General features: G+C 37.7%; 2 protein-coding genes across 2 annotated transcripts; both read left to right on the forward strand.

The window, feature by feature from the left end:
• Positions 1-2,212: 2,212 nt before the first annotated feature.
• LOC121521153 (cysteine-rich venom protein-like) lies at positions 2,213-7,412 on the forward strand. The gene is made up of 8 exons (XM_041804907.1): positions 2,213-2,339; positions 2,558-2,587; positions 2,680-2,780; positions 3,447-3,537; positions 3,738-3,880; positions 5,427-5,521; positions 6,138-6,220; positions 7,285-7,412. The coding sequence occupies exons 1-8, from the start codon at positions 2,213-2,215 to the stop codon at positions 7,410-7,412; spliced, it is 798 nt and encodes a 265-aa protein (XP_041660841.1).
• Positions 7,413-12,291: 4,879 nt separating this feature from the next.
• LOC121521154 (cysteine-rich secretory protein 2-like) lies at positions 12,292-16,004 on the forward strand. Its single transcript, XM_041804908.1, has 8 exons — positions 12,292-12,307; positions 12,403-12,432; positions 12,519-12,619; positions 12,850-12,940; positions 13,312-13,454; positions 13,542-13,636; positions 14,390-14,472; positions 15,877-16,004. Exons 1-8 carry the CDS (start codon positions 12,292-12,294, stop codon positions 16,002-16,004), a joined length of 687 nt encoding a protein of 228 aa, XP_041660842.1.
• Positions 16,005-27,226: the final 11,222 nt, after the last annotated feature.

Here is a 27,226-nt window from a genome sequence, read left to right on the forward strand (position 1 = left end):
ACTGACCTGCCGATTGGCCGAAGTCTTTTAAGTGACCGCTGTACAAACAGGCAGAGAGGAAGAATGCGCATGCTCACACTCAACCCACAGCAACGATGACAGAAGCCGTGGACCTTGTAAAACGTCCCAGTAAAGCTGAAGTCAAACCTAAAGAGTAAACGAAACAGGGGCGAGAAGGTCAACAGCTTTATCACGCAGGAGTGAGTCTGTGTTTGCCAAGAGAAGAAGCCTGACATCAAATGTACACAACATGCAGAGGTGAGTGTGACATGAATTCATAGGACATACATTAGTATGTTAATGTTAGTCTCTAAGTTTAGCTGAAAGTTTAACCTGGAATTTTGATTAGCATGGAAAAATAACGTGCTGGTTAGGTTAAAATAGTCTGTAATATGGCAAGTTGACAGTGAACTGTTCATAGTGGGGAAACAATACAAAAGGTGAAATATATCCAGAGAAGTAAGACATTTAACACCAGATATTTAATACACCTAAAATTAATATCATGTCTTTACCTGTACTAATACTCAAATGAACATACAGTAAGTTGTGGTCATCATTAGTTAATAGTATGTTTCGCAGAGTCATATTCTGATAACATTTAATTCGAAAGATTTCAGTTGGACTAATAAGTGTAATTGCATTTTAATATTCCAGACTATTAAATCATTTTTTTCAAACTGTATAAACCCACTGACTATTGTGAGGCAGCAGTGAGCAATAATTCAGGCTGCTGTTAGCAAATGTAACATAATAATGTTCAACATATCTAAGTTAGGTAAGTGAGGAAAGTTACGGGCGAAAAAGATTGTAAGCTAAAGAGTAGCATGAATTTCAGATACATAATAATACACAGGTATTCAGCACTATCGCTCTTCCCTTTGTCATTAGTCAATGAAAATTACAAGGTGGAAGAATATCAATAGCCTTGTGTTTATCTGTCTCTACATGTATGGGTATTGACAGCTTGACCAGATATGAGAGGATGGAGTGAAGGACAACATTCAGCAGATGAAGAGGATTTCTTCTCCTCACTGGAACCCAGACAATCATCAGGTACAGAAGAACTGGATGGGTCATTTGGTTGTGGATCTTCTCCGCTCGACAAGTGAAATCCCATATCAACAAAACTTGTTCTCAAATTCTACGTCTGCCTGCCTTGGCTGTGTGGACCGCTGTTTACTGGAAAAGCATGCTTGGATTGATTGATGAACTGTACTAAATTAATAGACAACCATCTGGTCAAACTTTATAGCACAGCCAGAGTGAAATGGTTAAAAGATGGACAGAAGACTTTTGTGTTAATGTTATGGACCATATCCAGATTAATGACTCTACATCCAATATTTGTTCTTGCATTGCATTTCATGTAATAAAAGTGTTTATTCAATGAAACATGGGTTGAGATTCATTCCCTCTTGTACATTTTGCACTGCAAAAAAAGTACTCAAAGTACTGAGAGTTTGGGAGACATTTGGCTGCACTCCCCCTGACCTTTAGGGTTCAGGTTCATAACCTTAACCTTCTATGGGTATTCCTACATCTTTGGTGTGCTAAATTAAAACTGATCCCCCTCAGTAAATCTTGTACGCCACTTCCCACCCCATGGCTAAGATCGCCTCATAGTAGAAGTCTACAGCCAGATCTTTTTGCAGTATATTGAGTACATTTTACATTTAGTACTTTTACTTGAGTAGATTCTTAGTGTTACTTTTACTCCTACTTGAGAAAAACTGTAACAAAGTAAATGTATTTACCTTGTATTTTTTTTTTTAAATAGCCAAATGTGATGCCTGCAAATCAGAAAACAGACTGTTTTTGTCTCATTTACAACAGAAACATTAATTGGGCTAACGATAACAAACACAACATGTGACCCTGCTGACTGGTGACTTTCATCCACATGAGTTGCTGAAAAAAAGAGAGATTACCTTATGAATGCTTTAGTTTTCATTAAATACAGATCTGATGAGCATATTTTCATGTTTTTATGAGAAGCTAAGTTCAGTTTAAACATTCCACACCTTCTGTTCAGTGAGAACAACTTGACAGGTGTCACATGAAAATGCTACATTCAAGTTTGGTCATCCTTTGTAAACACGGATGCTCTTAAGACTGTTTGTTAAGTCTGTTTTTTTCCTTGTCTCTTTGTTCGTTTGAGACTATATAAGCCACATCTAAAGCTTCACAGGACACAATTCTCGGCGCAACAATGGCTCCGTATTCTTTGATCTTCGTCTGTGTCTTCAGCCTTTTCGCTGCTGTTCAGGTGCCTGGCACCTCTGCGCTCATGTTTGTAAGTGCAACTCAATGCCTCTGTGGTAGTGAAATCAAATGGGGTATAGATTTGTTCTTTTCACAAATCAGGAGCTTTAACTTAGTCTTTGTGATTTTTGCCTATCATGGCTGATAATCTAACCAGTATTTCTTTTTCATTTCATTAAAAATATGCCTAATGAAGGGTAAGTGTTCATAACCATGTCATTCTCATAATAATGAATATTGTCTCATAGTTTCAAGCTTTTAAAACTTTACTTTCTTTTGGATTTTCATTCAGACTTGGGCCTTCGCTTAAAGCGTAATGATGGTAAGTGATGGCAGTCATTCCAATTTTAATTTGTGTGGAATACAAATACAATCCAAATTCACATAATGTCTTATTTTATTTTGTCAAATTAGGAGGTAGTGGGGTCTCTTCCTCCGAAATAACTGAGATTGTGAACAAACATAACGAACTGAGGAGAAGTGCGGAGCCTACTGCTAGCAACATGTTGAAAATGGTAAAGGACAATGCATAAAAATAATTTCCAAATTGGGGATACATGATATAGGTTCTTTGCCGATATTGGATATGCTGATATTTACAAAATAATTTAAGCTGATACCTATATATTGATACAGATATTTAAATGTAGTTCAAACCAAAAACTACAGTCCTTAAGACACACAATTTAAAGTTTGAGACTGAACAAATGAATACATTTAAGACCTTAAAAACCACTTAAAATTATAAGGAATAATGAGGAAAAAAGAAAAAGATTTAAGCTGCCGTAGGTCTGTTGTTCCAGCCTAAAACTCCACTAACGTATTTGTTTGTGCCGCCAACATTTAAAGCTAATACAGACAGATATTTGCAGGCAAAATATTGGTTGTAAATATCAGTAGAAATGTTTGTATCTGCTGATACCAATAACGTAACAATAATATCGTGCAACCCTATTCCAAATATATATACTTTTATTCTTTCAGATGTTTTTTTTTTTACCATATTTTATCTCAAGCATATTTTGACTCCGTAGCGCATTAGTGCTTGAGACTATAATATAAATTGTCCACTGCACAGCAGAACAGTAAAGATTAGCTGATTTTCAAAGGAAACAATCACTTAGAGATTTCTCTTGGTGCACAGACAATAGTGGTCTACATTTGTCCTCTGCTCTCCTCAGAGCTGGAACAGTGAAGCTGCAGTCAATGCTCATAAATGGGCCAGCACCTGCTCCATGAGGCACAGCACAAAAGGCTCCAGGAAGATCAGCAGTGAGTGCTCAAACTATATGATGTTCATATAATGCTTTTGAATCTCCTTTAAATTTGTATCCTCCTCAAGAACTGAGGCTGTTATATGAAGCACTGATGACCTTAATCAATTTAATGGCTTGCTAAACTAAATTTTAGTACATTGTAAATAGTAAGGAGATACTAAATACTTGTTTCTCTCTCCTGCTGTTAAACTGAAGGCATGGGCTGTGGAGAGAATCTGTACATGTCCAAACAGAGGGATACCTGGAGCGATGCTATTCAGTCCTGGTACGATGAGGTGAAAGACTGGCATTATGGAGAAGGATCCTTCACTGGGAGGGATGTTGGGCACTTTACACAGGTAAACTTAAACCTGATGTCATATTTTAAATAGGAACCAATAAAAATAAGTCTTGCTTGAATACAACCACAACTACCACCAGCACATCTACTACCATCACCAGCACCATCAGTAATACTAGAATAACTACTCCTGCCACCACCAGCACAGCCCCCACTACTACCATCACCACCATTACCAACACAACTACTATTACCACGACCACCACTACCACAACTACTACTACTACAACACCACCATCAACAAAACTACAGCCACATCCACCACATCAGAACTACTAGTGTAACTACTTCTACTACAACTATCAGCATCACAGGTCCTACTGCCATAACCACCACATCCACCACCATCAGTACTACTACTTTGACTATAACTACTCCTACTTTTTCTACCATCACCACCACCGCTACCACAACACTGACTACTATTACTACTTTTATTATTACTACAACTATAACTACTACTTCTCTGATCACTACAACTACTACCACCACAACCACCACAATTACTATCACTACTTTTACTACAACTACTATAACTACTACTTCAACTATAACTATATCTACTCTCATTACTACAACCACCACAACCACTATCACTACTTTTACTACTACTACTATAACTACTACTTCAACTATAACTATAACTACTCTCATTACTACAACCACCACAACCACTATCACTACTTCTACTACTTCTATTATAACTACTACTTCAACTATAACTATTACTACTTTCATTACTACAACCACCACAACCACTATCACTACTTTTACTACTACTACTATAACAACTACTTAAACTATAACTATTGCTACTCTCATTACTACAACCACCACAACCACTATCACTTTTTACTTTTACTACTATGACTACAACTACTACCACCACCATCAATACCTCCACCACTTCACCACCATCACCACTACTACCACCATTACCATTACTACCACCAACGTCTCTACTGCCCTCACCACCACCACCACCTCTACCATAACCACCACCATTTCTGACACCACTACTTTTACTTATAATACTTCTAGAACTACTATAACTACAGTACGTATACACCTATAACTACTGCTTATACTATAACTACTACTAATTTTACCAATATTACTTCTACTATTACTTATGCACTATTACTACTACCACTAACACCACCATTTCTACAACTAGTACTAGTGCTACATCTGCTACTGATGCTACCACTGCTACTTCTTTTACTACTGTTTTCCATTACTTCTACTACTACTGCTGCTACTACTACTACTACTACTACTACTACTACTACTACTACTACAGCTAGTAGTAGTACTCTTACTACTGTTATGATTACTTCTACTACTACCACCACCATTTCTACAACTACTACTATTGCTACAACTACTACTGATATCACTTCTACTTCTGACACTAATACTACTATTTCTACTACTTCTTATACTACTTCTACTTCTTCTTTTACTACTACTGCTTCTAATAATAACAATAGATAAATACTGCTATGAATTTGTTGTAATTTCATTTTTTTTTTACCTCACAGGTTGATTGGTACAGGTCAAACCATATTGGCTGTGGAATGGCCTATTGTCCTGACAGCGACTACACATACTTCTATGTCTGCCACTACTGCCCACCGTAAGTGCAAACATTTTTTTTATTGTATTCGTCTTTTAGTTTTTAGCAGACATATAAATCTGACCAATCCATCAGCTTTGCAATGTTAGATTATTTAAGCACTGCTGCTTTTCATCAAACTGAAGGGACAAGTAAGACATTCCTTATCATGTACAGGTGAGTGTAATGGTAAGACACAACACACTTGTCACTTCAGTCTGATGAAGAGCAACAGTGCTTGAAACCTTACTTTGCAATAAATAATTGGACATTTGAGCATTTTAATGTGTGACTTTTTTTTTGGTTTCTTCATGCTGATTCTTCAACATTGGCTCACTTTTGTTTGGATGTGAGTGTTCACACAGTCTTCTATATGTAACAGGTCAAACTACTTTAAGTATTAATAAACATGTTGCACACACCATTTTAACTTGGATGACATATTCTTTTTCTAATATAATTTTCTAGTCTAGAGCACAATGTGCTTAACTCTTATTGTTTTTCAAAAGCACACAAAGTCAGAAACAAATTTAGAAGTTTGTGATCTTATTGACTCTTCAAAGCTGCTTACTAAAAATGTTGCTGTGAGCCTTTATTGTTGTATAATTTATTACTCTTCTTCTGGCCCACATTTTAGAGGAAACTATCAGCTTTATGAACCCTACAAGAAAGGACCCACCTGTGGTGACTGCCCTGATGCCTGTGAGGACAAACTGTGCAGTAAGTGGAAAAATTCTGCAATGCATAGGCTTGTCAAATAATTACAATTTTATTTGTGATTAATCTTAAAAAAAAAAGAAAAATCTTTGCTTGTTCACAATCAATCTACAGTCTTTGAATTCCACAAGTTTGCATTAAGATAGCTTCTGTTTCATTTTGGATTTTTGTACTTTCTTAATTAACTTTTCCTCATTATAGACCTATTTTCATTCTTGAAGAACATAAGGAACTTTTGGTAGATCAATGGAAAAAAGAACTAGCTATGGATTAAAAAGGAAATAAGGGAACAGTAAAACATAATGTTTGATAACCCATGATGCAAATGACTTCTGACTTGTCCACTGAGCTTTATGAGTTTTTTTAACTGAAATGAGACGTTGAGGTGCAGCGTTGTTTTTATTTCACGTCACTGTGGCTGCAAGGAGACCCCGCAGTGGCATAATCAAAGCGTGCCAGAAGGGTGCATAAGCTTGCAAGTAAGCTTGCAATTAAAAACATTTAATGCACTAATTATGGACCTTAACTGTTGCTGATTTGCATTAATGCTGACAGCCCAAGTGTACATAAAATGCATTCAGAAATATTCAGATCCCTTCCCCTTTTTCATTTTGTTATGTTGCAGCCTGCTGCTACAGTAAAAAAAAAAAAAAAAAATCATCTTAATTCTCATTGATCTACCCTCCGTACCCTTTCATGACAAAGTGAAAAAAGAATTTTAGAATTTTTTCAAATTTATTAAAAACACTTTTTAAAAATGTAATTCAACATTGATATAAGAATTCACAACCTTTGCAAAAACATTCAAACTTTAGTTCAGGATCCTTCCATTTCTCTTGGTCAACCAGGTCAACTCGATTGTCCTCATAACACACATCACATCATAGAAAAATCTTTCAAGATGATCTTTAGAACCACAATATTATTGGGCCTTTGCTGATGTTGGTTGGAAGGAGGGACCTGGCCCAAACCCAGCCTGATTATTTCTTGAATGTGTTTCCAATTCAGTGATGTTTTGCCTTTTTACTTCTAAATCTACATTCACCTCTTCTTTCCATCTCTTACAGCCAATCCCTGTGGGTACTTTGACATGTATGGCAACTGTGCTGATCTTAAGAAGAAGTATGGCTGTCACCACAAGAGTGTGGCTGCCTGGTGTCCTGCCTCCTGCAAGTGCACTACTGAGATCATTTAAATGCTACAAGTCCTCACAATCTCTGACTGATAAACAGTTTCAGTACATATATGCATCATGTGAGCTTCTGTCCCTATGATTGTATCTAATAAATCAAACACGTGATTAATCTGATGTTCACAATGATCTTTGGCCTCTTGTAATGTAACACTGCCTGTACAGTGATGTACTTTTACAAGTGAAATGCCTAATCTTAAATCAATAGATAAATGTAACAAACTAAAATAAAAGACTAAAGAAAACCTCATGCTTCAGAAGTTGGTGTCAGGAAATGTCAAAGTATAATACACACAATGTCATTTTCATGTATGTGGGGTGTATGAGTGCCCATGGCACAGGTAACTTGCTCATCAGTGAAGGCACAATTAATACTGAGAGGAACAAACAGGTTTTGTAGCAACATGTGTTCATCTAGACAATCGTTTTCAGGGATGATCCTGCTTATTTCTGCAAGACCAGTCATATACTGCACAAGTTACAACAGCATGGCTTCACAGAAAAAGAGAACACTGGCATGCATGAAGTCCAGAGCTGTCTCCCATTGAAAATATGGGTGTATTATGACAAGCCAAATATACCAAATAGAAACTCAGTACTGTTTAATGATTTAAGATATACATCAGACAAGAATGGGAAAGGATTCTACTGTCAGTCCTTCATTAATTGGTGTCTTCAGTCCCCCGATGCTTATAGTGGTCTTTCAAGAAAAGCCGATGCAGCACAGTAAGTGTTGGTGTCACCTCTTTGGTGGGAAGAGTTGGAGTTGGTGCTGGAGGTAGAGTGCTACTGATTAGACATAGTTTGGTTCACATGCAGGCAAAGCTCTGGTTCTGGAACCAGTCTCCTAGAGAGGGGCTGGACTCTCTCCTTTTCTGGAGTTGCCAAAGGTGAGGGGCACCAGGGGAATGTGGGGATTCTTATAACTGCCCAGCTGAGCGTCACTGTGTTGGGGTTTTCTCTTGTGAATGAGAGGGTTACCTCCCTCCAACTGCAGGTGGCATGAAGTAAGGCTCTTATTGTTGTCTGTGCCAATGGACCTAACAGTCTTTCAGAGTATGTAGCCTTCTTAGAGTCTCTGGGCGGGGCCCTTGAAGGGGTTCCACCTGGGGGGGTGGGGCTTCAATGCTCACGTGTGCAATGATGGAGTAACCTGGAGGAGGGTGACTTCATGAACGGCCTGCCTGTGGTGCTTTGTTTTTGGACTTCTATCACAGACTGTCCATGAGGAACAGTTGTGCTGGGCAATCATGGTAAAGAATGAAATGAACCTATAGGCAAAGCTTTCAATTAAACAGTCAACCATACCTCACCTATGGTCATGAGCTTTGGGAAATGACAGAGAGAATGTGATCATAGATACATGCAGCCAAAATGAGTTTTGTAAAGAGGGTGGCTAGACTCAACCTTAGACATCAGGTGAGGTGCTTGGACGTTCAAAGGGAATGAGGAGTAGAGCCACTGTTGACAGGAGCCAGTCAAGGTGGTTCAGGCATCTGATAAGAATGCCTTCTACACTCCCGTCTTTTGATACTCTCAATGTTACATGCCTTGATTTTGGCTCGTTAAAGCATTTTGATTGCTGTAATCTTGAATGAATGTTACTCTGTGAATAAAGATGCCTAGCTTTGTGAGTGGTGCAGCTTTTGTTTCTGGCACTCTCATTTTATTGCCTAATTGTTTCAGATTGTTGATTATTCTTGATCTACAGCCTGTGATTACTAAAACTTCAACAAAAGGAATGAGTTGCTTTCATCATCATTTATTTATGTTTTTGAACTCAAATGCAAATGGAAATTGTTAATTTAATGAAAGAGGCAGAATTAAATCATTTCCAAGCTGTTTTCTGAAGGAGGTGCATGAGGTACTTGTTATATTTGCTTGTGCATTTAGTGATGAATATAAAAAAGCTCTACAGGAACACTTGCAGCCAAAAAAATCTTCAAAAAGAAAAGTAATAACTTAATCAAAAAATCAGATCGGAGTAGAAAAATTAATTGAAATAAAAATAAAATTAAAAATTAAATAAAAATGAAGTGAAAAAAGAAACTAAAATACATTAAGAAGTTAATAGATTAAAAACAAAAACTCAAATAAATTATATAAAAAATAAATATTCTACAAATAAATACAAATTAAATAAAATAATCAAAAATTTAAAAAACATTAAAGATAAATTAAAAATGTTTCATCAAATCAATTTTTAAAAAATTCAAACTATTCTAATTTAACCAAAAACAAAATAAAAGAACTGACCATATAGCAGCAGTGAAATACTACTAGATAAATGTGTCTGTTTTCATATAGATTTTTTCATGTTTTCTCAAAGTTTATAATCCATTGGTATTTTCAATTGAGGGGGCCGCATTGAATGAGGTGGAGGGAAGAATGTGGCCCCCGAGCCGCTAGTTGCACACCCTGGCTATACTCTAATCACTAGTTCCAATTTTGTTCATGTGATCATGTTTTAAAATCCGCTCCCCAGATCATATTATGTGGTTTGGTGTGTCTCTAAACTTTGAAGTTTGGCTTCTTCCATGTCCTGCATCCTGTTGGCTGTAGTGTTTGTGTAGTTCACTACTCTCTTTTGACTGCAGACAGTGTTTGTCATGTCTGTTTTCTGCTCACCACACATTGAAACAATCCACATTCTGAACCAAGGTGAATAAATGTAAGGAAAAAGCAGTAAATATTCAGGAAATTTCACAGAGTGAGTGGGAGGGGGTGGTGATATTTTCTGTGTATTTTGCAACCAGTGTACAAATAAAGGGCCCCATGCACCAACATCATCCTAAGATCTTTCTCAAATTTTCTATCAAGAAAAGTTGTAAGCAAATTCAGGAGGCTGCTCTTCAACTGCTGAACTGGGGCCACCCTTGTTCCTTCTTGTTTTACCTAATAATCGTAGAGAAACAGCCCTTTAATGTCTATTTAAGGGCATGAGACTATAGCACCACACAGTAGTCAACCAGGACTACTGGAAAAAGAAATAGAGACATCTGGGATATCCAAATTAAAATATAAAACCAGCTATGCACTGGACTCAGTATACAGACCTTTTGCTGTGATTAACAATATTTTTGGACAGCTGAGTTCAGTTTCAGTAGCCACACCCATGCCAGATTACTGCCAGATCTGCTAAATCAATGAATCACTTGAATAGAACCTGTCAAAGTCAAGTAGGAGTGAAGAGCTAAAAAAGCAACACATCACGCCACAATCAATTCAAGCATTAATGTGAAACAAAGTCGTTGATATCTGTAAGCCTGGAAAGGGTTACAAAGCCATTTCTAAGACTTTTGGACTCTTACAAACCACAGTGAGAGCCATAGGCCACAAATGGAGAAAACTTGGAACAGTGGTAAACTTTCCCAGAGAGCCCAGCCCACCAAAATTACTCCAAGAGTGCATCAACATCTCATCAAGAAGGTCATAAAAGCATACAGAACAACATCTAAAGACCTGCAGACATCACTGGACTCAGTTAAGGTCAGTGTTCATGATTCAAAAATTAGGCATCCATGGGAGAGTTCCAAGGTCAAAACCCCTGCTGACCAAAAAGAACACAAAGGCTCGTCTTACATTTGCCAAAAAAAAAAAAAAAATCATCTTGATGATCCTCAAGACTTTTGAGAAAATATTCTGTGAAGTGATGTGACTAAAGTCGAACTTTTTGGAAGGTGTTCATCCTGTTACATCTGCTGTAAAACTAACACAACATTTCATAAAATGAAACTCATACAAACAGTCAAATATGGTGGTGGTAGTGTGATGGTCTGGGGCTACTTCGCAGCCTTAGGACCTGATGTGACCATGAATTCTGCTCTCTACCAGAAAATCCTGAAGAGAACATCCGGCCATCAGTTCTTGACCTCAAGCTCAAGGACTATTGGGTTATGCAGCAGGACAACAACTAAAACACACCAGACAGTCCACCCTTGAATGGTTTAAAAAACAACAAAATGAAGGTTGTGGAGTGGCCACGTCAAAGTCTGGACTAACTCTGATTGAGATGGCTGAATGAAAACACATCAAAGAAGAATGGGTGAAAATTGCTCCACAGCAATATGAAAGAGTCATTGCCAGATATCATTAATGCTTTCTTACAGGTGTTGCCCACAAGGGTGGAAAGACCAGTTATTAGGTTTAGGAGGTAATTCATTTTTTCACATTGAAGCATATAAATTGACAAATATGCAAAAGTAAAAAAAGAAAACAGGAAGGAAAAAACACTATTTCACAGCACTGTATGTACATATATGTGCATGTAAGTGCTAAAACTATCAAAAAAAGACTCATGTAAAAAACTACAGGAATGTCAAATGTAAAGAAATGTCAAATGTAAAAGTGACATGAAATGAATGTCAAGTGTAAATATGTGGAAGACATCTGTATGGTCTTTTCTATGTCTAATTAAAAAAAAGTCTGATGAGTATATGTTAACATTTTAATGGAAAGCTAAACTAGTTATTATAAACATCGACAGCTTTATGTTTATTATCAAACATCTCCTCAGGTGTCAGGTCTGGTCATTCTCTGTAAACACGGATGCTCTTAAGACTGTTTGTTAAGTCTCATCCCTCTGTGAGTTGGAGACTATATAAGCTACACCTGAGGTCTTCACAGGACACTATCCTGGACTCAACAATGGCTCCTTATTCTTTGACCTTCGTCTGTGCCTTCAGCCTTTTCGCTGCTGTTCAGGTGCCCAGCACCTCTGCACTCTGGTTTGTAAGTGCAACTTAATGTTCTCTGTGGTAGTGAAATCTGATGGAATATAGATTTGTTCTTTTGACAAATCAGAAGCATTAACTTATTATTTGTGATTTTTGCCTATCATGGCTGATAATCTAACCAGTATTTCTTTTTCATTTCATTAAAAATGTGCCTAATAAAGGGTAAGTGTTGATAATCATGTCATTATGAGAATAATGAATATTGTCTCATAGATTCAAGCTCTAAAAGCTGTGCTTTAATTTTTGTTTTCATTTAGACTTAGGCCTTCCATCGAAGCGTATTGAAGGTAAGTAATGGCAGTCATTCCAATCTTTAATTTTCACAAACTATAAACACAATTCACAAATGTTTTATTTTATTTTGTTAAATCAGGGTCTAATGGGGTCTCTTCCTCTGAAATGACTGAGATTGTCAACAAACATAACGAACTGAGGAGAAATGTGCAGCCTACTGCTAGCAACATGTTGAAAATGGTAAGGGACAATGCATACAAATTATTTCCAAGTGTTTATTCTTTACTATTTCAAAGGTATTTTCAAACCATTTATTTTTCAAGGATGAATTTTGATTATATAGCTATTGAGACTGAAAGATAAACTGTCCACGCTACAGTAAAGATTAGCTGATTTTCAAAGGAAACAAACACAGGGATTTTTTGGTACACAGACAATAGTGGTCTACATTTGTCCTCTGCTCCCCTCAGAGCTGGAACAGTGAGGCTGCAGCCAATGCTCAGAAATGGGCCAGCACCTGTGCCATGAAGCATAGCACAAAAGTCTCCAGGAAGATCAGCAGTGAGTACACAAACCCTACACCGTGCATCTAATGTTTTTGAATTTTCCTCTAAATTTGCATCATTCTGGAAAACCGAGGCTGTTGTACTGATGGTCTTAATTAGTTCAGTGGGTTGCTAAACTAAATAAGAGTAGACTGCAAATTGTAGGGATGTAACGGTATCAAAATCTCACGTGATATCTTTTTAATATCTTGGCTTACTAACCTTTGTAGTCAACCACTGAATCGTTTGAAATGGTCACGTTCCTAACAGCGTGGAGACGCTTCTGTCGCCACGATACTAGGATATTAACAATACCGTTACATCTCTGGTAAACAGTAGAGATATCAAAAAATTGTCTAGTATCTCTCTCCTGCTGTTAAATTAAAGGCAGTGGCTGTGGAGAGAATCTGTACCTGTCCAAAAAGAGGGATAGCTGGAGCGATGCTATTCAGTCCTGGTACGACGAGGTGAATGACTGGCGTTATGGAGAAGGATCCATCAACGGGAGAGTTGTCGGGCACTTTACACAGGTAACTTCAATTAATAATAACATAGATCTTTCCTGCTTTAAATTTGTGGTGATTTGATGTTTTTTTTTCATCCCCATCCTTGTGCAGGTTGATTGGTACAGGTCAAACCATATTGGCTGTGGAATGGCCTACTGTCCTAACACCGACTACAAATACTTCTATGTCTGCCAATACTGCCCACCGTAAGTACATGCCTTTATCACATAATTGAAAAGTCATTTTGGTAACCAAAATCCACAAAAATCTTCAATGACTTTTATGATCAAAGTATTGATAGTGGTAAATACTAATGTACTTCCACACACTGTGGAATGACCTCTACTCTCAGTGCTTTTCAAATGTAAAGTAAAATAGATAAATAAAATATGAAGGGCTTTGTGTCACTGACAATACAAAGATGTAGAAAAATTGAAAGCAACAAAAACACAGTCATGTTCTGTGTTACTTGTAAACCTTAATGAGTCTTTAAATAGTAATTCAAATAAGCAAGAAAGCTCCCTGCAGTATATGGCCTCACTTCTTATGGGTATTTGCACTAATAACTCTACTTACTGCACTGAATATTGTACGAAAGCTGAATGTGGTAAAAAGCCTCTTCTCATGTGCACATTTGCACTATCTATTTACTGCACTCAAGTATTGTAAGAAAGCTCACTGTGGTAAAATGCCTCACCTTATATGCACAATTGTCACAAATTAATCAACATTACTATCAATTCACACAGAATTGTATTTACTAGGAAAAAAGAGCTTGTACATATTTAAATCTGAATTTATTTATACTTTTCAGTTTTATTTATTCTTTATATTTAATGTTCAATTCATGTACATTATTTAAGAGCAAAGCTTACCAGATTTAAATTCCTTCTTCTGTAAGCATTCTTGGCCAGTAAAGTTGATTCTGTTTCTGATCATTCCTCTGGGCCACATTACAGTGGAAACTACGAGCTCACTAAACCCTACAAGAAAGGACCGTCTTGTGGTGACTGCCCCAATGACTGTGAAGACGGACTCTGCAGTAAGTGCCAAATTCTGTAATGCATAAAAAACTGAATGTAAGGATGGCATTCAAATACAACATGAAAATCTAGAATTTGAGACAAAGCCTGTGCTAAAACAAAAAACTGCCTCATCTGTGTGTTTACCTCACATCACAATTTTAGATCTTGATCAATTGAAACTAATTTAAAACCCAAGCATGGCAACAAATAATGATAGATTTACAGTTTGGTTTTTAAGTGTGTGGTGTTCAATGACATGACCAACACTGCAAACCACATACTAACAGATTTATTCACTAACATCATGAGCACTCACTCTGAAAAGTTTAAATCTCTCAGTCAAATGCAATGCCAGATAGATGTGTTACACACATCCATCTGGTAAACCTATCATGCACAGCATTTGGGAAAGGGCAGAGGATTTGAAAAAAAAAAAAAACTCGGAGGGTGATTGGATGAACGTTCTGTCTGTCACATCTTTACGGGCCAATCAGAGCAACAAAACACGTGACATAGCCCTTACCAGAGGAGTAAACTCCATACAGAACTGCATAACGCAAACCATGGCGACTGTAGACAAGTCAGTACTCGACTTTTGTCATTTTTGAAAAGAAATCAATTCACTGCTGTTCTTTGTTCTTCTTTTAACAAAGAAATGTCACCAATTTCTGATAAAACTTACGCTTTAGCAGCATCCACACTACTGTCTTCTGCCATATCTGCACCTCTTGCTGCTGTTTGTTTATGTCATGACTACGCCTTGCCCAAAAGTACTGCCCCTTGTCGCTGATTGGTCCTGTCACCTTCTAACCGGGCCCAAACAGTTCAGATGGGAGCTTTGCAAGATGGATTCACCAGTGAGAAAAATTGAAACGGGCATATCCATCTGCTTTGCAAGGTTAATTTTAGAGTAAACAAGTAAGACTGTTGGCTACATAGTACATTTATTATGCTGGGGATTCAGTTCAATCTGTTCTTCTGGGTTCTCATGGGTAGTTAGTCCTCTGTTTCTGACATCCATCTAATTTTATCCTTTGCATTTACCGTTGTTGCCATGGCTGTTTGTTGTGCTTCCTTCTTCAGTCAGCGTGCCTCCTGACTGACTATCATTTATCTCACATGACAAACCACACAGTGTGCTTAACTGTTCAGCACCAAAGATTTCTGATTGTAAAGATATAACATGTTAAATAGTTACAATTTCAAATCAGAACAATCTAATTGCCTAAGCAGACCAGGGAGGGTTAAATCACTCTAAGCACAACTCACACCACAAGAAAAATCTGTTATGATCTTTAGACCCACCAGATAATCAGACCTTTGCTGACTTTGGTCAGATTATTTTTCATTGTGTAACCAGCTTTAGCTCTGATTTGTCTCTTTTACTTTAAAGCTACATTCTCTCCTTCTTTCTCTTACAGCCAACCCTTGCAGGTACACTGACAGGTACGGCAACTGTGCTTTCCTGAAGAAGAGGTATGGCTGTCGCCACAGGACTGTGGCTGCTTGGTGTCCTGCAACCTGCAAGTGCATCACTGAGATCGCTTAGATGCTACAAGTCCACTGAAAAATATACATCATGTGAATTTCTGTCCCCATGATTTTACTTAATGAATCAAACATGTGATTTACCTTAAGCTCACAATAAGAGGTATGGCTGTTAAAAAATGAGAGTAATGCTGTAGAACATGAACATTTTTCAATGTTTTTTCTTCAAAATACTCCTCTTCTGCATCAACACACTGCTTTATTCAAAGCAATGTAGTAGGTCTCCTTTGGACATTTGTCTCAGAACCTCAGATGAAACATGTTCCTTTGAGTAGAGATTTGACCTTAGAAAAGAGTTACATGGTGCTGGAGCAGGTGAGTAGGGAGGTTGATGAAGCACTGTGATTTGTTTTCGGGCCAGAAACTGCTTTACAGTTCAGTGTGAGCTGGCATGTTGTCTATAAAGAATGAAACCATTTTTCCACAACTGTGGTCTCTTTCTTTGGACGTTCTCACAGTTTTTCCTAGAGCTTGTTGTTATAGTGTTGATTCACTGCTGACCCTTCTGGAACCCACTCCTCCAAATGAAACCCTTAATGTAAAAAAAACAAACAAACAATCAAGCCTTGAATTTGGACTTGCTTTGTCCTGCTTTCTCTATCCTTGGTGACGATCATGTTTTCAAATGCATTGACTGCTGTTATGTCTCAGGATTGTATTGGAAGATCTCAGTTTCATTGCATGTAATCACTCCTAAAACATTTGGGTGTCCACCATGTCCCCACAAATTTGCATGCATGTATCCTTTTGATCAGGATTCAGAAGCTTTGGGACAACTTTGACACACTTTTTTCGTGTTCAATTTTTCATGCAAAATTTGCTGAACAGTCTCTTTATCAATGGAGATCATTTGTGCTATCATTCTTGTCCTGAATCATCGATCATTTCAGATCACTGTAAAATATGTTGAATGTGTTCAGGAGATTGTGATATGCATGGTCGCCCACAACGTTCATCGTCTTTGAAATCTTCTCTGCCTTCACAAAATCTTTTGTGCCATTCAAACACACATGAATGTGACATGCAGTTTTCCCTACACACCTCAGTTAATGTGCTAAAAGATTTGGCTGCTGTTTTGTTCAATTTCACCAAAAATTTCAAGTTAATGTGTTGCTTAACTTTTAAGCTAAGCATTTTCCGATGCCTTAGCAAGAACATGTGCACTTCAATAAGTGGCTAGCAGTGAACAAAAGATGTCACCCATGGAAACTTACAGCAGTTGTGCCTGGATATCCAACCTTAAATATCTTACACTCAATGTGACTGTCAACCATTATTTTATCCTCATAAGCACAGTCTCAATATTTAATAGCCATACCTCATATTCTTTGGCCCCTTTTAATGTCATAAGGATTGCTGTCAAAGCTGATTTACCTGCTTGATTCTTGTAATCACTGAGATCTATGCACATGGTTGAAAACACTAAATGCAGTGTAATGTATTTTAACAATTAAAGTGCCTAATCTTAAATTATTTAAAATAAATGTTACTAAAATAAAACACAAATGAAAACCTCATGCTTCAGAAGCTGTATCAGGAAATCTCGACATTTGAAGTATCATTTTCTTGTAAAGACTGACTTTAAGTATATTTTAAATCATTTTCTGTTTGTTATTCAAACCAATGCATAAACTGTTTTGAGAAAGTTCATACCCATATGCAAGCATTCAAGGGCCAAGAAGGAGTTTAAAGATTTATTAGTAAATCAAGGCTTAAGGGCAGGAATTGAAAGAATACATGTAGTTATAGGTACAGGGGGGACAGGTTCAAGAATGGCTTGGGAATCAAAATCTGATTGTGTTGCTTCTTAATAAATGAATATTATTCTTGTCTTTTCAACTTTTTTGCAAAAAGAAATGTACATTCATGCAAAAAAATGAAGAACAGAATCAAAAAAACAAACAAACAAAAAAATGTATATTGACTATTTTGTACACAATACGGACAAAACTATTCTGACACCTGACCATTACACCAAAAGGGAATGTAACGACTCATGACTCACTCTCTGTATTCAAATACATGGACCTGAATATGGAGTTTGCCCCCATTTTGCAGCAATAACAGCCTCTACTCTTCTTGGAGGGCTTTCCGTAAGATTTTGGAGTGTGGTACTCCATACTAGTTTATCCCAAAGGTGCTCCATGGAGCTGATTTTTACAACTTTCTAACTACTTTACACGTTTTCCCTTCAAATTTTTGCCCAATTGTGCCATACTTGACCCATATTTGCTACTTTAATCCAATTTTTGCCACTTTTTATAACCATTTTCCCACTCATTTTTTCCTTTAGACCCATTTTTCTAACCCTACAAAGCAGATGGAGACACCCGTTTCCATGTTTCTCACTTATGAATCCATCTTGCGAAAGCACCTGTCTGAACCACTTGAGCCCAGTTAGAAAATGACAGCACCAAGGGGGGTCCTGGGCCAGTGCTTTCGGGTGCGCAGAGTTGTGACGTGAGCAAGCAGCAACAAGAGGCCAGTACAATTATGATGGAGAGATTAGCATGGATGCTGCTAAAGCACCAGCTTTATCAGAACTTGATGACATTTCTTCATTTAAAGAAGAACAAAGAACAGCAGTGAGTTGTTTTCTTTTCAAAAACAACAAAAGTCGTGTACTGACATGTCTACAGTCGGCATGGTTCGCATTATGCAGTTCTATATGGAGTTTATTAGCGGTTTATTGCTCTGATTGGCCCGTAAAAATGTGACAGACAGAACGTTCATCCAATCACCCTCTGAGTTTTTTTCAAAGCCTCTGCCTTTTCCGAAACGCTGTCTATGAGTGTTTGTTTCACACATCCATCTGACGTGCCAAGTTAACATTTTTCAACTTTTATCCAATTTTAGCCCCTTTTTAACCACTCTTCACAATTTACACCCATTTTTGCCCCTTTGCCTTTCTTGACCAATTTTTGCTTCTTTTAAACAATTTTTGCCACTTTCCACTGTTATCCCATCCTTTTATTTCTTGTCTTGACCATTTTTTAAAATCTTTTTTACCCAGTTTTGCCTTTTCCCCCCATTATTTCCTTATTTATTTTAGTTCCCTCTACTTTATTTTCTGGCTTCCTAACATTTTTTTACATCATGGCTTAGCTATGAAGTCGGATTTTACTTTCCAAATATTTAGTGAATTTGGTAATGCACATTGTCAACATTAGCAAAAAGAAGATTTTGGTGGTTTTGAAGAGTGGTTATCATTCAGGTTAAAAATATGGTCATCACAGCTTAACTTTACAATAGACCATGATTTTCTTGACTTTCATGGGCACCCCATTTGGCTGGGCCCTAGAAAGCTCTCATCTGTTTGGGTGGCCTTGTTAAGAGCTCAAAACTTAAACAGCTTAGTATAAGTTGCTGCTTCATCCTGATTCACATTTACGTAGTTGATTCCATTGTGCTGTAACTATTAGGAAAGAACCTGAAACTTGAGCAATGTAATGTCCAATATTGGTTTTAGGGCAAACTGCAGAATAATGCACCAATTATCAGCAAAGCTGTGATCGATCAATCCTTGCTTCTCGAGTCTGACTTGGCTGGTCTGAGTTGGTTTGTTAGAATCATGGGTGATGTCACTTTTTTGGTAATTTATGCATTTCTTTCACAGCCTGTTGTTTCACTGTCATTTTCTGGTTTTGTCAAACACTCCTCTCATGTGTTTCATCACTTAATGCCATTGTGTGTTTTCCTTTCTATGTGATTGTTTGCCCCGCCCTCACATATCTGCTCCTAGCCTTCTCTGGCAGTTTTTCTTCAACTTCCCAATCCGTGCACCTTGTGTTTTATCCCTCCTGTTTTATCACCTGTTTTACTGCATTTTCATTCAGTTCAATTTTGAATTGGACTTTTACATCCTGACTGAAAAAGTGAGTATCTGTTAAACCTTTTTTGTGGAATAGAGAGAGGTCATCTTTGCTCTTTATACTGCTTTATTGCTCAATGCCATTTTCTTTAAGACAGCATTTCAGAAACTTTAATTTTGCAAAAAGACAAAAATAAAAAAGAAAAATAACTTTTATGTAATGGAAGTACATGGGAAAATATTGAAAGGTCAATTAATTACCAAATTCCTCAGCAACTGACAGCTTAGGTATTGGAACTTTCTGTGAAACTCGCCTGTCTTGACATTGTTAACTTCATCAAAAGCAACACCTATGACCTTAATGGGTGGGGGTGGGGGGGTCAAATCATGTGGTTGGGTTCCATTATCCATTAAAATTCTTGGCATTTTTCTATTATAATACAACCTTTTTTTGAGATGAAAACAGACACATATATTAAGGAAAAAAACTAGCCTACTTTTATTGTTGGCACATTGAGGCTTCCAAAAGTGAACTGTAACCTGTGACAGGGATTCTTCTTTTCCCAAGGATGTATTAGAATTGCATTGAAATGTTTGAACTGCTCTCTCTGTGATGACTGACTTTGTAGCAGTAAATAACAGCCTTTCTAGTAGGTTAGAAAAGGCCTGCACGCTCAGGGACAAGTGTGTCAACAAAGGATACATGTCTCCTACTGTACCACCAGAGAACAAGGTCTTCTGAGGCCATTATTGGTGACATGTCCTTGGAAAACCCAGCTCTTTGCAAGTCTTCTTGGATGGAAATAGTGCCCTAGGTTTCCCCCTTAGGCTGCAAAACTTTGGCAAATTATCATTCATGCACAATGATAAAAGAGACTGATTAGTAATCTTCAGGCTGTTGTCCATGGGTATACAGAGATGGTTTGATTTATTAAAAGGGCTCCTGTTATTTAACTTCTAGAAAACAAACTTCTTCTAACTAGTGCATGAAGTCCCTGTAAAGTGTTAAAAAAAAAAAAATCTTTATTTTAGGTTTGTTGAATGACAGACCACTGTGTTATCAACCACCAGCCCGATTTCAGAGATTAAAAAAACATCACTAAGTGTTGAAAATTAAGCCTCAAAATCATGAAAAATGAGGCAGTAAAATCTGCTCTAGGGTGTGGTGGGCGTGTCAGCTTAATGAGCTGAAGCCACGCCCACTCACAGGAAATATGATCCTGTCAAATTCTAAACAATGCTTCTGATCAGAGCACAGCTGGCAGGCTTTGTGGTAGAGGAGTCGGGAATGAAATTTACTGTTTTCTGGTACAAGTCTCTCCATTATGATACTTCGAATTATCCGTCGGCCACCATGACTGATAGATTTGGAAAAATTTACCTCACAGTGATTAAAAACCACAGCATGTAGCTATCTGTTAACTTTCCATGAAGGCAGTGACATCATAACATGAGTGGACTAAGATGAACTTCTTGGTGATTTTACATCATTGTAGTGATGGGGGGAGGGGTAATTTCCATCAAGACCAGTGATGTCATGGGCTCAGATTTTTGTCCAGCCCAATGAAACCAAGCCTTAAAAGAGGTGAACAACTTTCAAACAATCTAAAACCAAAATTCATTTACACATAGATCTCAGGTTTTCACATGTTTGCAGCAACCTTATTCCAACATATGTAGTGTGTTAAGACAAAGAGTTTGGATTTCACTTTACAGGGACTTAAATGATTGGCCTGTCAGGACTGTGAAAGACAGAATGTTCCTCCAGTCACCTTCTGGGGAATTTTTTGAAAAGTCCTGCCCTTCCCAAAAGCTTTCTATGGGAGCTTTCCCAAATGCATTTATGAAATAAATCCATACAAAAGATATATGAAACAGGCGATCTGGTGTGTCAGGTAACTGTCTTGCTGCCACCACTTTTTATTTGATATAAACAAGGAATTTGGACATCAGTTGGCAAAAAAAAAAGGATAGCCTGCAGCACTGGCACTGATAACATTAGCCACATTCTGCAGACCAGCTTCGCATTGTTACAGTGTGATGTCGTTGTACTGTTGCAGTATAAAGTTGGTTTACATAATGTGATTATTTTACTTCGGACTAGTCAACTATGCAATAATATTTTGCGTTTAATCGGATGGGAAATTATACACCTAAGGACATCACTATTTTATCTTATTTTAACATTTACAGTAGGCCAATCAAAATGGACCGTGGACTGTATTTGGTCAGAAGTTTGGACAACCCTCTTTTACATTAAGTAACTATTTCATCATGAGGAGTTTAGTGTTTTGTGCCTGGCAAGATCATCAAACAGCATGGGTTAACCTAGCAGGAGCTGTAAGAAAGTTATCAATCTGGCCCCTAGCCAAACTTGGAAAGGTCCTGAACCAAGCTAAATGTCAAATGAAAGGTCTTCTCTGCTGCATTCTGCTCTTGAATGCCAGATCATCGGTGTATGTGACAACAAATACAAGAGCCCTGTCTGAAGAGCACATATTAAGTCACACGGGGTTAGGCACCATGTCTATCTGTACTGACACAGACAACAACACCACAGACTAGCAATAAAACCATTCTATCTCATGAGTCATCTATGTGACTACTACTGTCGTCATGAAGATGAATCAAAGGATCAACATCCCCCACCTATCAATCCTTGACCTGATCCCAGGCTGTCACAATCTTCAAGTTTATGCTTAAACTGAGAATTTAATGCTTCCTCAAGGAAAGTGTTGATATCAAAACTCTTGGAAATACAGACCTCTTTTTAGTTTAAATTTTAAAATTTCCTTCTTCAAGTCTTATCAAGTATCATGTATGTATCAGACTGCAGCTGTTATAAGCATTTTAATTGATCAGAGATCTGCAATTTGATCCTATCAGCCCAGCCGATCTTTTACATCTGCTGTTGTAAACAGAGCACATTTTACGACAGGCCATAAACGCATCAGTAACACAACAAAGCAGCAGTAGCACCACTAGCATTCCTGTGTTTAAAATGTAAGCGGTGTGGAAAAGCCTCAAACATGAGAGTGAAAACAGTCTAGTTTCACGAGGTGGTAGCAGCTGTTAACATTAAAAATTTGATCCATCCTCTCCAAACTAAACATACAGCGGAATACGTTGACTTCACTATAGCAACAGGCAGCTACACCGAAGCAACAACTTCTGGACGTTAAGAGAACAGACAAGTACCCTCAGGAGAGCGATAAGACGAAAAAGATAACAGAAAAGTGGTTCAATTCATTACTTTGGACAACCATCCCATCTCCGTGGTGGAGAATTTGGGTTTTTGTCGTCTTTTGAGCTTTTAGACCCACGCTATGCCCTGCCGTCTCAGCATTTCATTACTGACACTGCCTTACCGGAGCTGTACAACAAAGTACGTGACAGCATACCAGAGAATTTAAAAAGCAACTTTGCTGCCGTTAGCTTCACTACAGACGTTTAGAGCTCTGATGTTTGCCCCATGTCACTGCTGAGTCTCACTGTACAGTCCTCCACCTTTGAGTTAAAGCGTGCAGTTTTACATTCAAGCTAGTTTCGTGAGTCTCACACAGCAGAGCATGTTCTTCATTTTAAAGTAACAGTGGGGAAAGAAATTAAAGTGAGCGAGGAAAAAGTAATGTAGCAGCTCCAGTTGCACTTTAGAAATTGTACTGTAATAACAAGAGTGCTTTGTATTTGATATTTGGGTTTTATTGCAAGGTTAGTGTTTTGGTTTATGTCTCAGATTAAGATGCTACATTTTAATAGTAGTTGTTGTTTTAAATATGTATGATTCATATGTTTTTGATCCCATTTGGCAGTTATTTTTATAAACAAAAACAATTGAAACTCTAAGTAATTATGAATATCGGATCGGGACTTGGTATCAGCAGATATTCAATATTTAAAAAGGTGATTGGAGGAACGTTCTGTCTGTCAAGCCTGTTAATAGCTTGACTAAAAGTTAGTTTCAAAATGTAGATGGCATTTCAATATGGCCACCAATGGGCTTCAAACATCTGCTTCAGACCAATGCCTGATGTCACTGAGACTACGTCCATGAAAATCTACTTGTACAGTTGATAGTTAACTACCCCAAGTGTCAGCACAGACAAGTTTTGGACATTCATAGTGAGGGTGACACATCACACTGATATGTACTGTATATCACACTTTGAAATGGCAACATGAAAATGACTTATGATGTATGGGGAATGCTGCTGCTGCTACAGGTACCCTGCCATAATCCTTGAGGCAGATGCCCATTTTTACAAGAAATAATGCAAATGTGCTGCAGACTGTTTGCTTTATGTGACATACATGCATTGCATAAGCAAAGTGTTGAGTTATGATCTAACCTTTCATTTCTAGAAAATCCTGGATATATCATGTACACTTGGGGTTTCCTTTGCCTCTTGGCTGCCCTACAGATGTCTGGCTCTTTGGCTTATGGTGTAGTAAGTGATATGAAACAACTTATTGTGGAAATGTATTGTGTTTTTATATTGCTTTGTTCTAAAAGCTTTCTTAAACATACATTTCTGTAATCAGGGTTCTTATGTTCAGTGCTTTAACCATTATTTTCTCTTTGATCCCCAAAATCAAATCAAAAGACAGGTGAGTGTTACAATCATCTTCATATTTCTAAATGAAAGCACAGTCATACCCAGTGAAATATTTCAAAATATGTTTTTTTGTGTTTGTTGGTCTCAGACTCTGAAAAGAAAGAAATTGTGGACAGGCATAATTATCTGAGAAGAAACGTCAAACCTCCTCCAAGGAACATGTTGAAAATGGTAACAACTGTTTAACACATTAAGGGGCAGCTCCAGTGAGATTGTAGCGCCGTGCTAGTAGCGCAGACTTTAGCACAAGATTTGCACACACACAGCTCCTTTTTTGGAGCTAATCCGCCAAAGAATTTGCACTGATGAGATGAAGACACTGAAACACCCACAAATATCGTTAGTACTTGTTTTGCCACAAGCCAAGTGACACATCAGTGGCTGTGTGCTAAGATTACCAACACCACAATGACAGATTATGATATGTGCAATTCAGAGACTGTAAAAAAAGGAAAATACAGCACACACACAGCTGAACCTCTGCTGTTGTTACTAAATCCCATAATACACATTATAATCAGACAAACTAGTAGATTTGGAATGAGTCATTGATCAGTTAGAGCTGAGGAGAAGTCAATTTTAATGGTGTCAAACTTCCTGCTGATCAATATATCATCAATGAATTTATTTGAATGCTCAGGATTTTTTTTAACTGTGGGTATTAACAGCAGTGCAAACCAAAACAGACTACTAACTTCACAACAAAATAATAATAATTGTAATGAACAGTGCAGTAAAGAGACGTTTATTTGATGGAGAGGATGAGACAGAGGGCGATGGTGCATGGATATTACTGACCGTTACGTATCAGGACAGCTGTGAGGCAACTGTTATTAGGTTCTACAGTCAAATTACTAGGTCAAATTATTTTAGTACCGATGCTGTGTCTACTGCCATCAAATCCCCATTAGTAATGACAATTCTTCTGTTATCCATAGTTGCTTGCTCTCTCTTTTTCAAAAGACTGATCAAATAAAGCAACACAAATAGAGAAACATCTGCTTATCCTGCTTCTGTTCTAACAGCATGATTAAATGTCAGAGACTACTTTTGAGCTGATGGTGTAAGGCCCACCCCACGTATGCGGTTGGCCCAGGTTCAGATCCAGGTTGTGGCACTTTTCCACACATCTCTCCCAAGCGGCAACCTCCGGCCTGAAAAATGAAGCGGATGCAGAAGTGTAAAAAATTGCAATACGGCGAGTGTCCACTTGAGGCTGGCTGCAGGAACACCAGAAGTCCCATCTGAACGTGTTAAAAAGACACTTTTTACTCAAGAAATAAACCGGTTTACAGCCTGGTTCAAAAAACCAAACGTGTCTTATTAGCTAATGTCTTTATGTGCTCTCACTGTCCGGGGAGGATTTTTGTACCACAATAGTTTAGATTATATTTAGGAAAAACTTTACTGCGCACTGTTTGACACCTCTCATTTGACCAACAGATAGCTTGACGGGCAGAAGCCCCATTTCTGTCAACCAGAATGCTAGCTAGTTAGCTGACAGGAAGTTAGGCTTAGTGGGTGGGCCTTTAGGTTTGGTTGAGACAGCAATTTCAATATGGAGCCTGCCATGGATTGGCTTCAAAAGCAGTTGAAGTCCACCTGTTGTAAGCAGACGGCTGACGTCACACAGGCTTTCTCCAATTCTTTCTACAGTCTATGGTCTCTCCCCAGCTCCTTCATCCCTATTTCCAATTCTGTCCACTGTCTGTCTCTGTCAATGAAGGCAAAGTGCCCAAAAATAAATCTTTAAAAATCTCTTCAAATCTCAATGTGCAAAACATACAGCACGCGCAGTAATGGCAGAATTGTTTCGTTGTGCAGAAGCACAAACAGTTTACTGACAAATACCTTTAGTAAACGGACAACTAAGTATACCACATGCAGATAAGTTTCATAATTTCCTAGGTTTTGTATGCTCATAAACTTTTTATGAGCTGATTCATTTAAAGGAAGTCTGATATTAATGCGTGCTGCTCTGATGTTTTATCACCTACATTAAAATAAATGACATTTCAAACTCACCACTGCTCAAATACTTCAGCTCACTTTCTGATGGATTTTTTTTCAAACTAAATAATTTATTTCTTTGTGATGGTAGATAAGAGGCACAAATGGCAGCAAAGTCAGATATGTTGCTAGTAACTTATTCACTTATTTCATTTTTAAATACATTCTATTCTAAAGCGGCTCTGCCAAGTTCCTACTGGTTCCACAGCACACTGTTGTTAACAAAGAGTTTAATTTGTGAAACATTAAGACTGACTGAGGTGGAAAGAGGAGAAACTAGAGGGAGAGAGAATTAGTGCCAGTTTAATACCTGGTTTCATTTGGTGTCAAATTGCTCCACTTTTACTGTCTGTTACAGTAAGTGCTGGTCTTTGAGGATTAGGTGTCATTTGTGATGAGGCTTATTGCAGCAATTTTATTGGAGCAATTTTGCACTTAATTTTGAATATTCCTCCTTTGCTTGGCTGAGCAGTTTGTGTGCATTTTTTGTGCAGTTAGCATCGATTTTCCTTTGCTCCTGCTCTGTGGATCTGACTCAAGTCTTTTTGCCATTTTCACAGCTAAAAAACACATGTGAAAAGCTGCACTATTCTTTAGTGGATCTGTCCCTACATTTTTTTCATAACCTCACTTAAAACAGAACACTTGGACATCTCTGATGTACATTGTGTGCTTATGGCTGACCTTTTTCTGCTTATTCCTCAGAGTTGGAGTAATGAGGCTGCATTCAATGCTCAAATGTGGGCTGATCAGTGTCGTACTGTACACAGCTCCTACTTTCAGAGA

Source organism: Cheilinus undulatus, linkage group 14 (assembly GCF_018320785.1).
Source record: "Cheilinus undulatus linkage group 14, ASM1832078v1, whole genome shotgun sequence".
Lineage (NCBI taxonomy): Eukaryota > Metazoa > Chordata > Actinopteri > Labriformes > Labridae > Cheilinus > Cheilinus undulatus.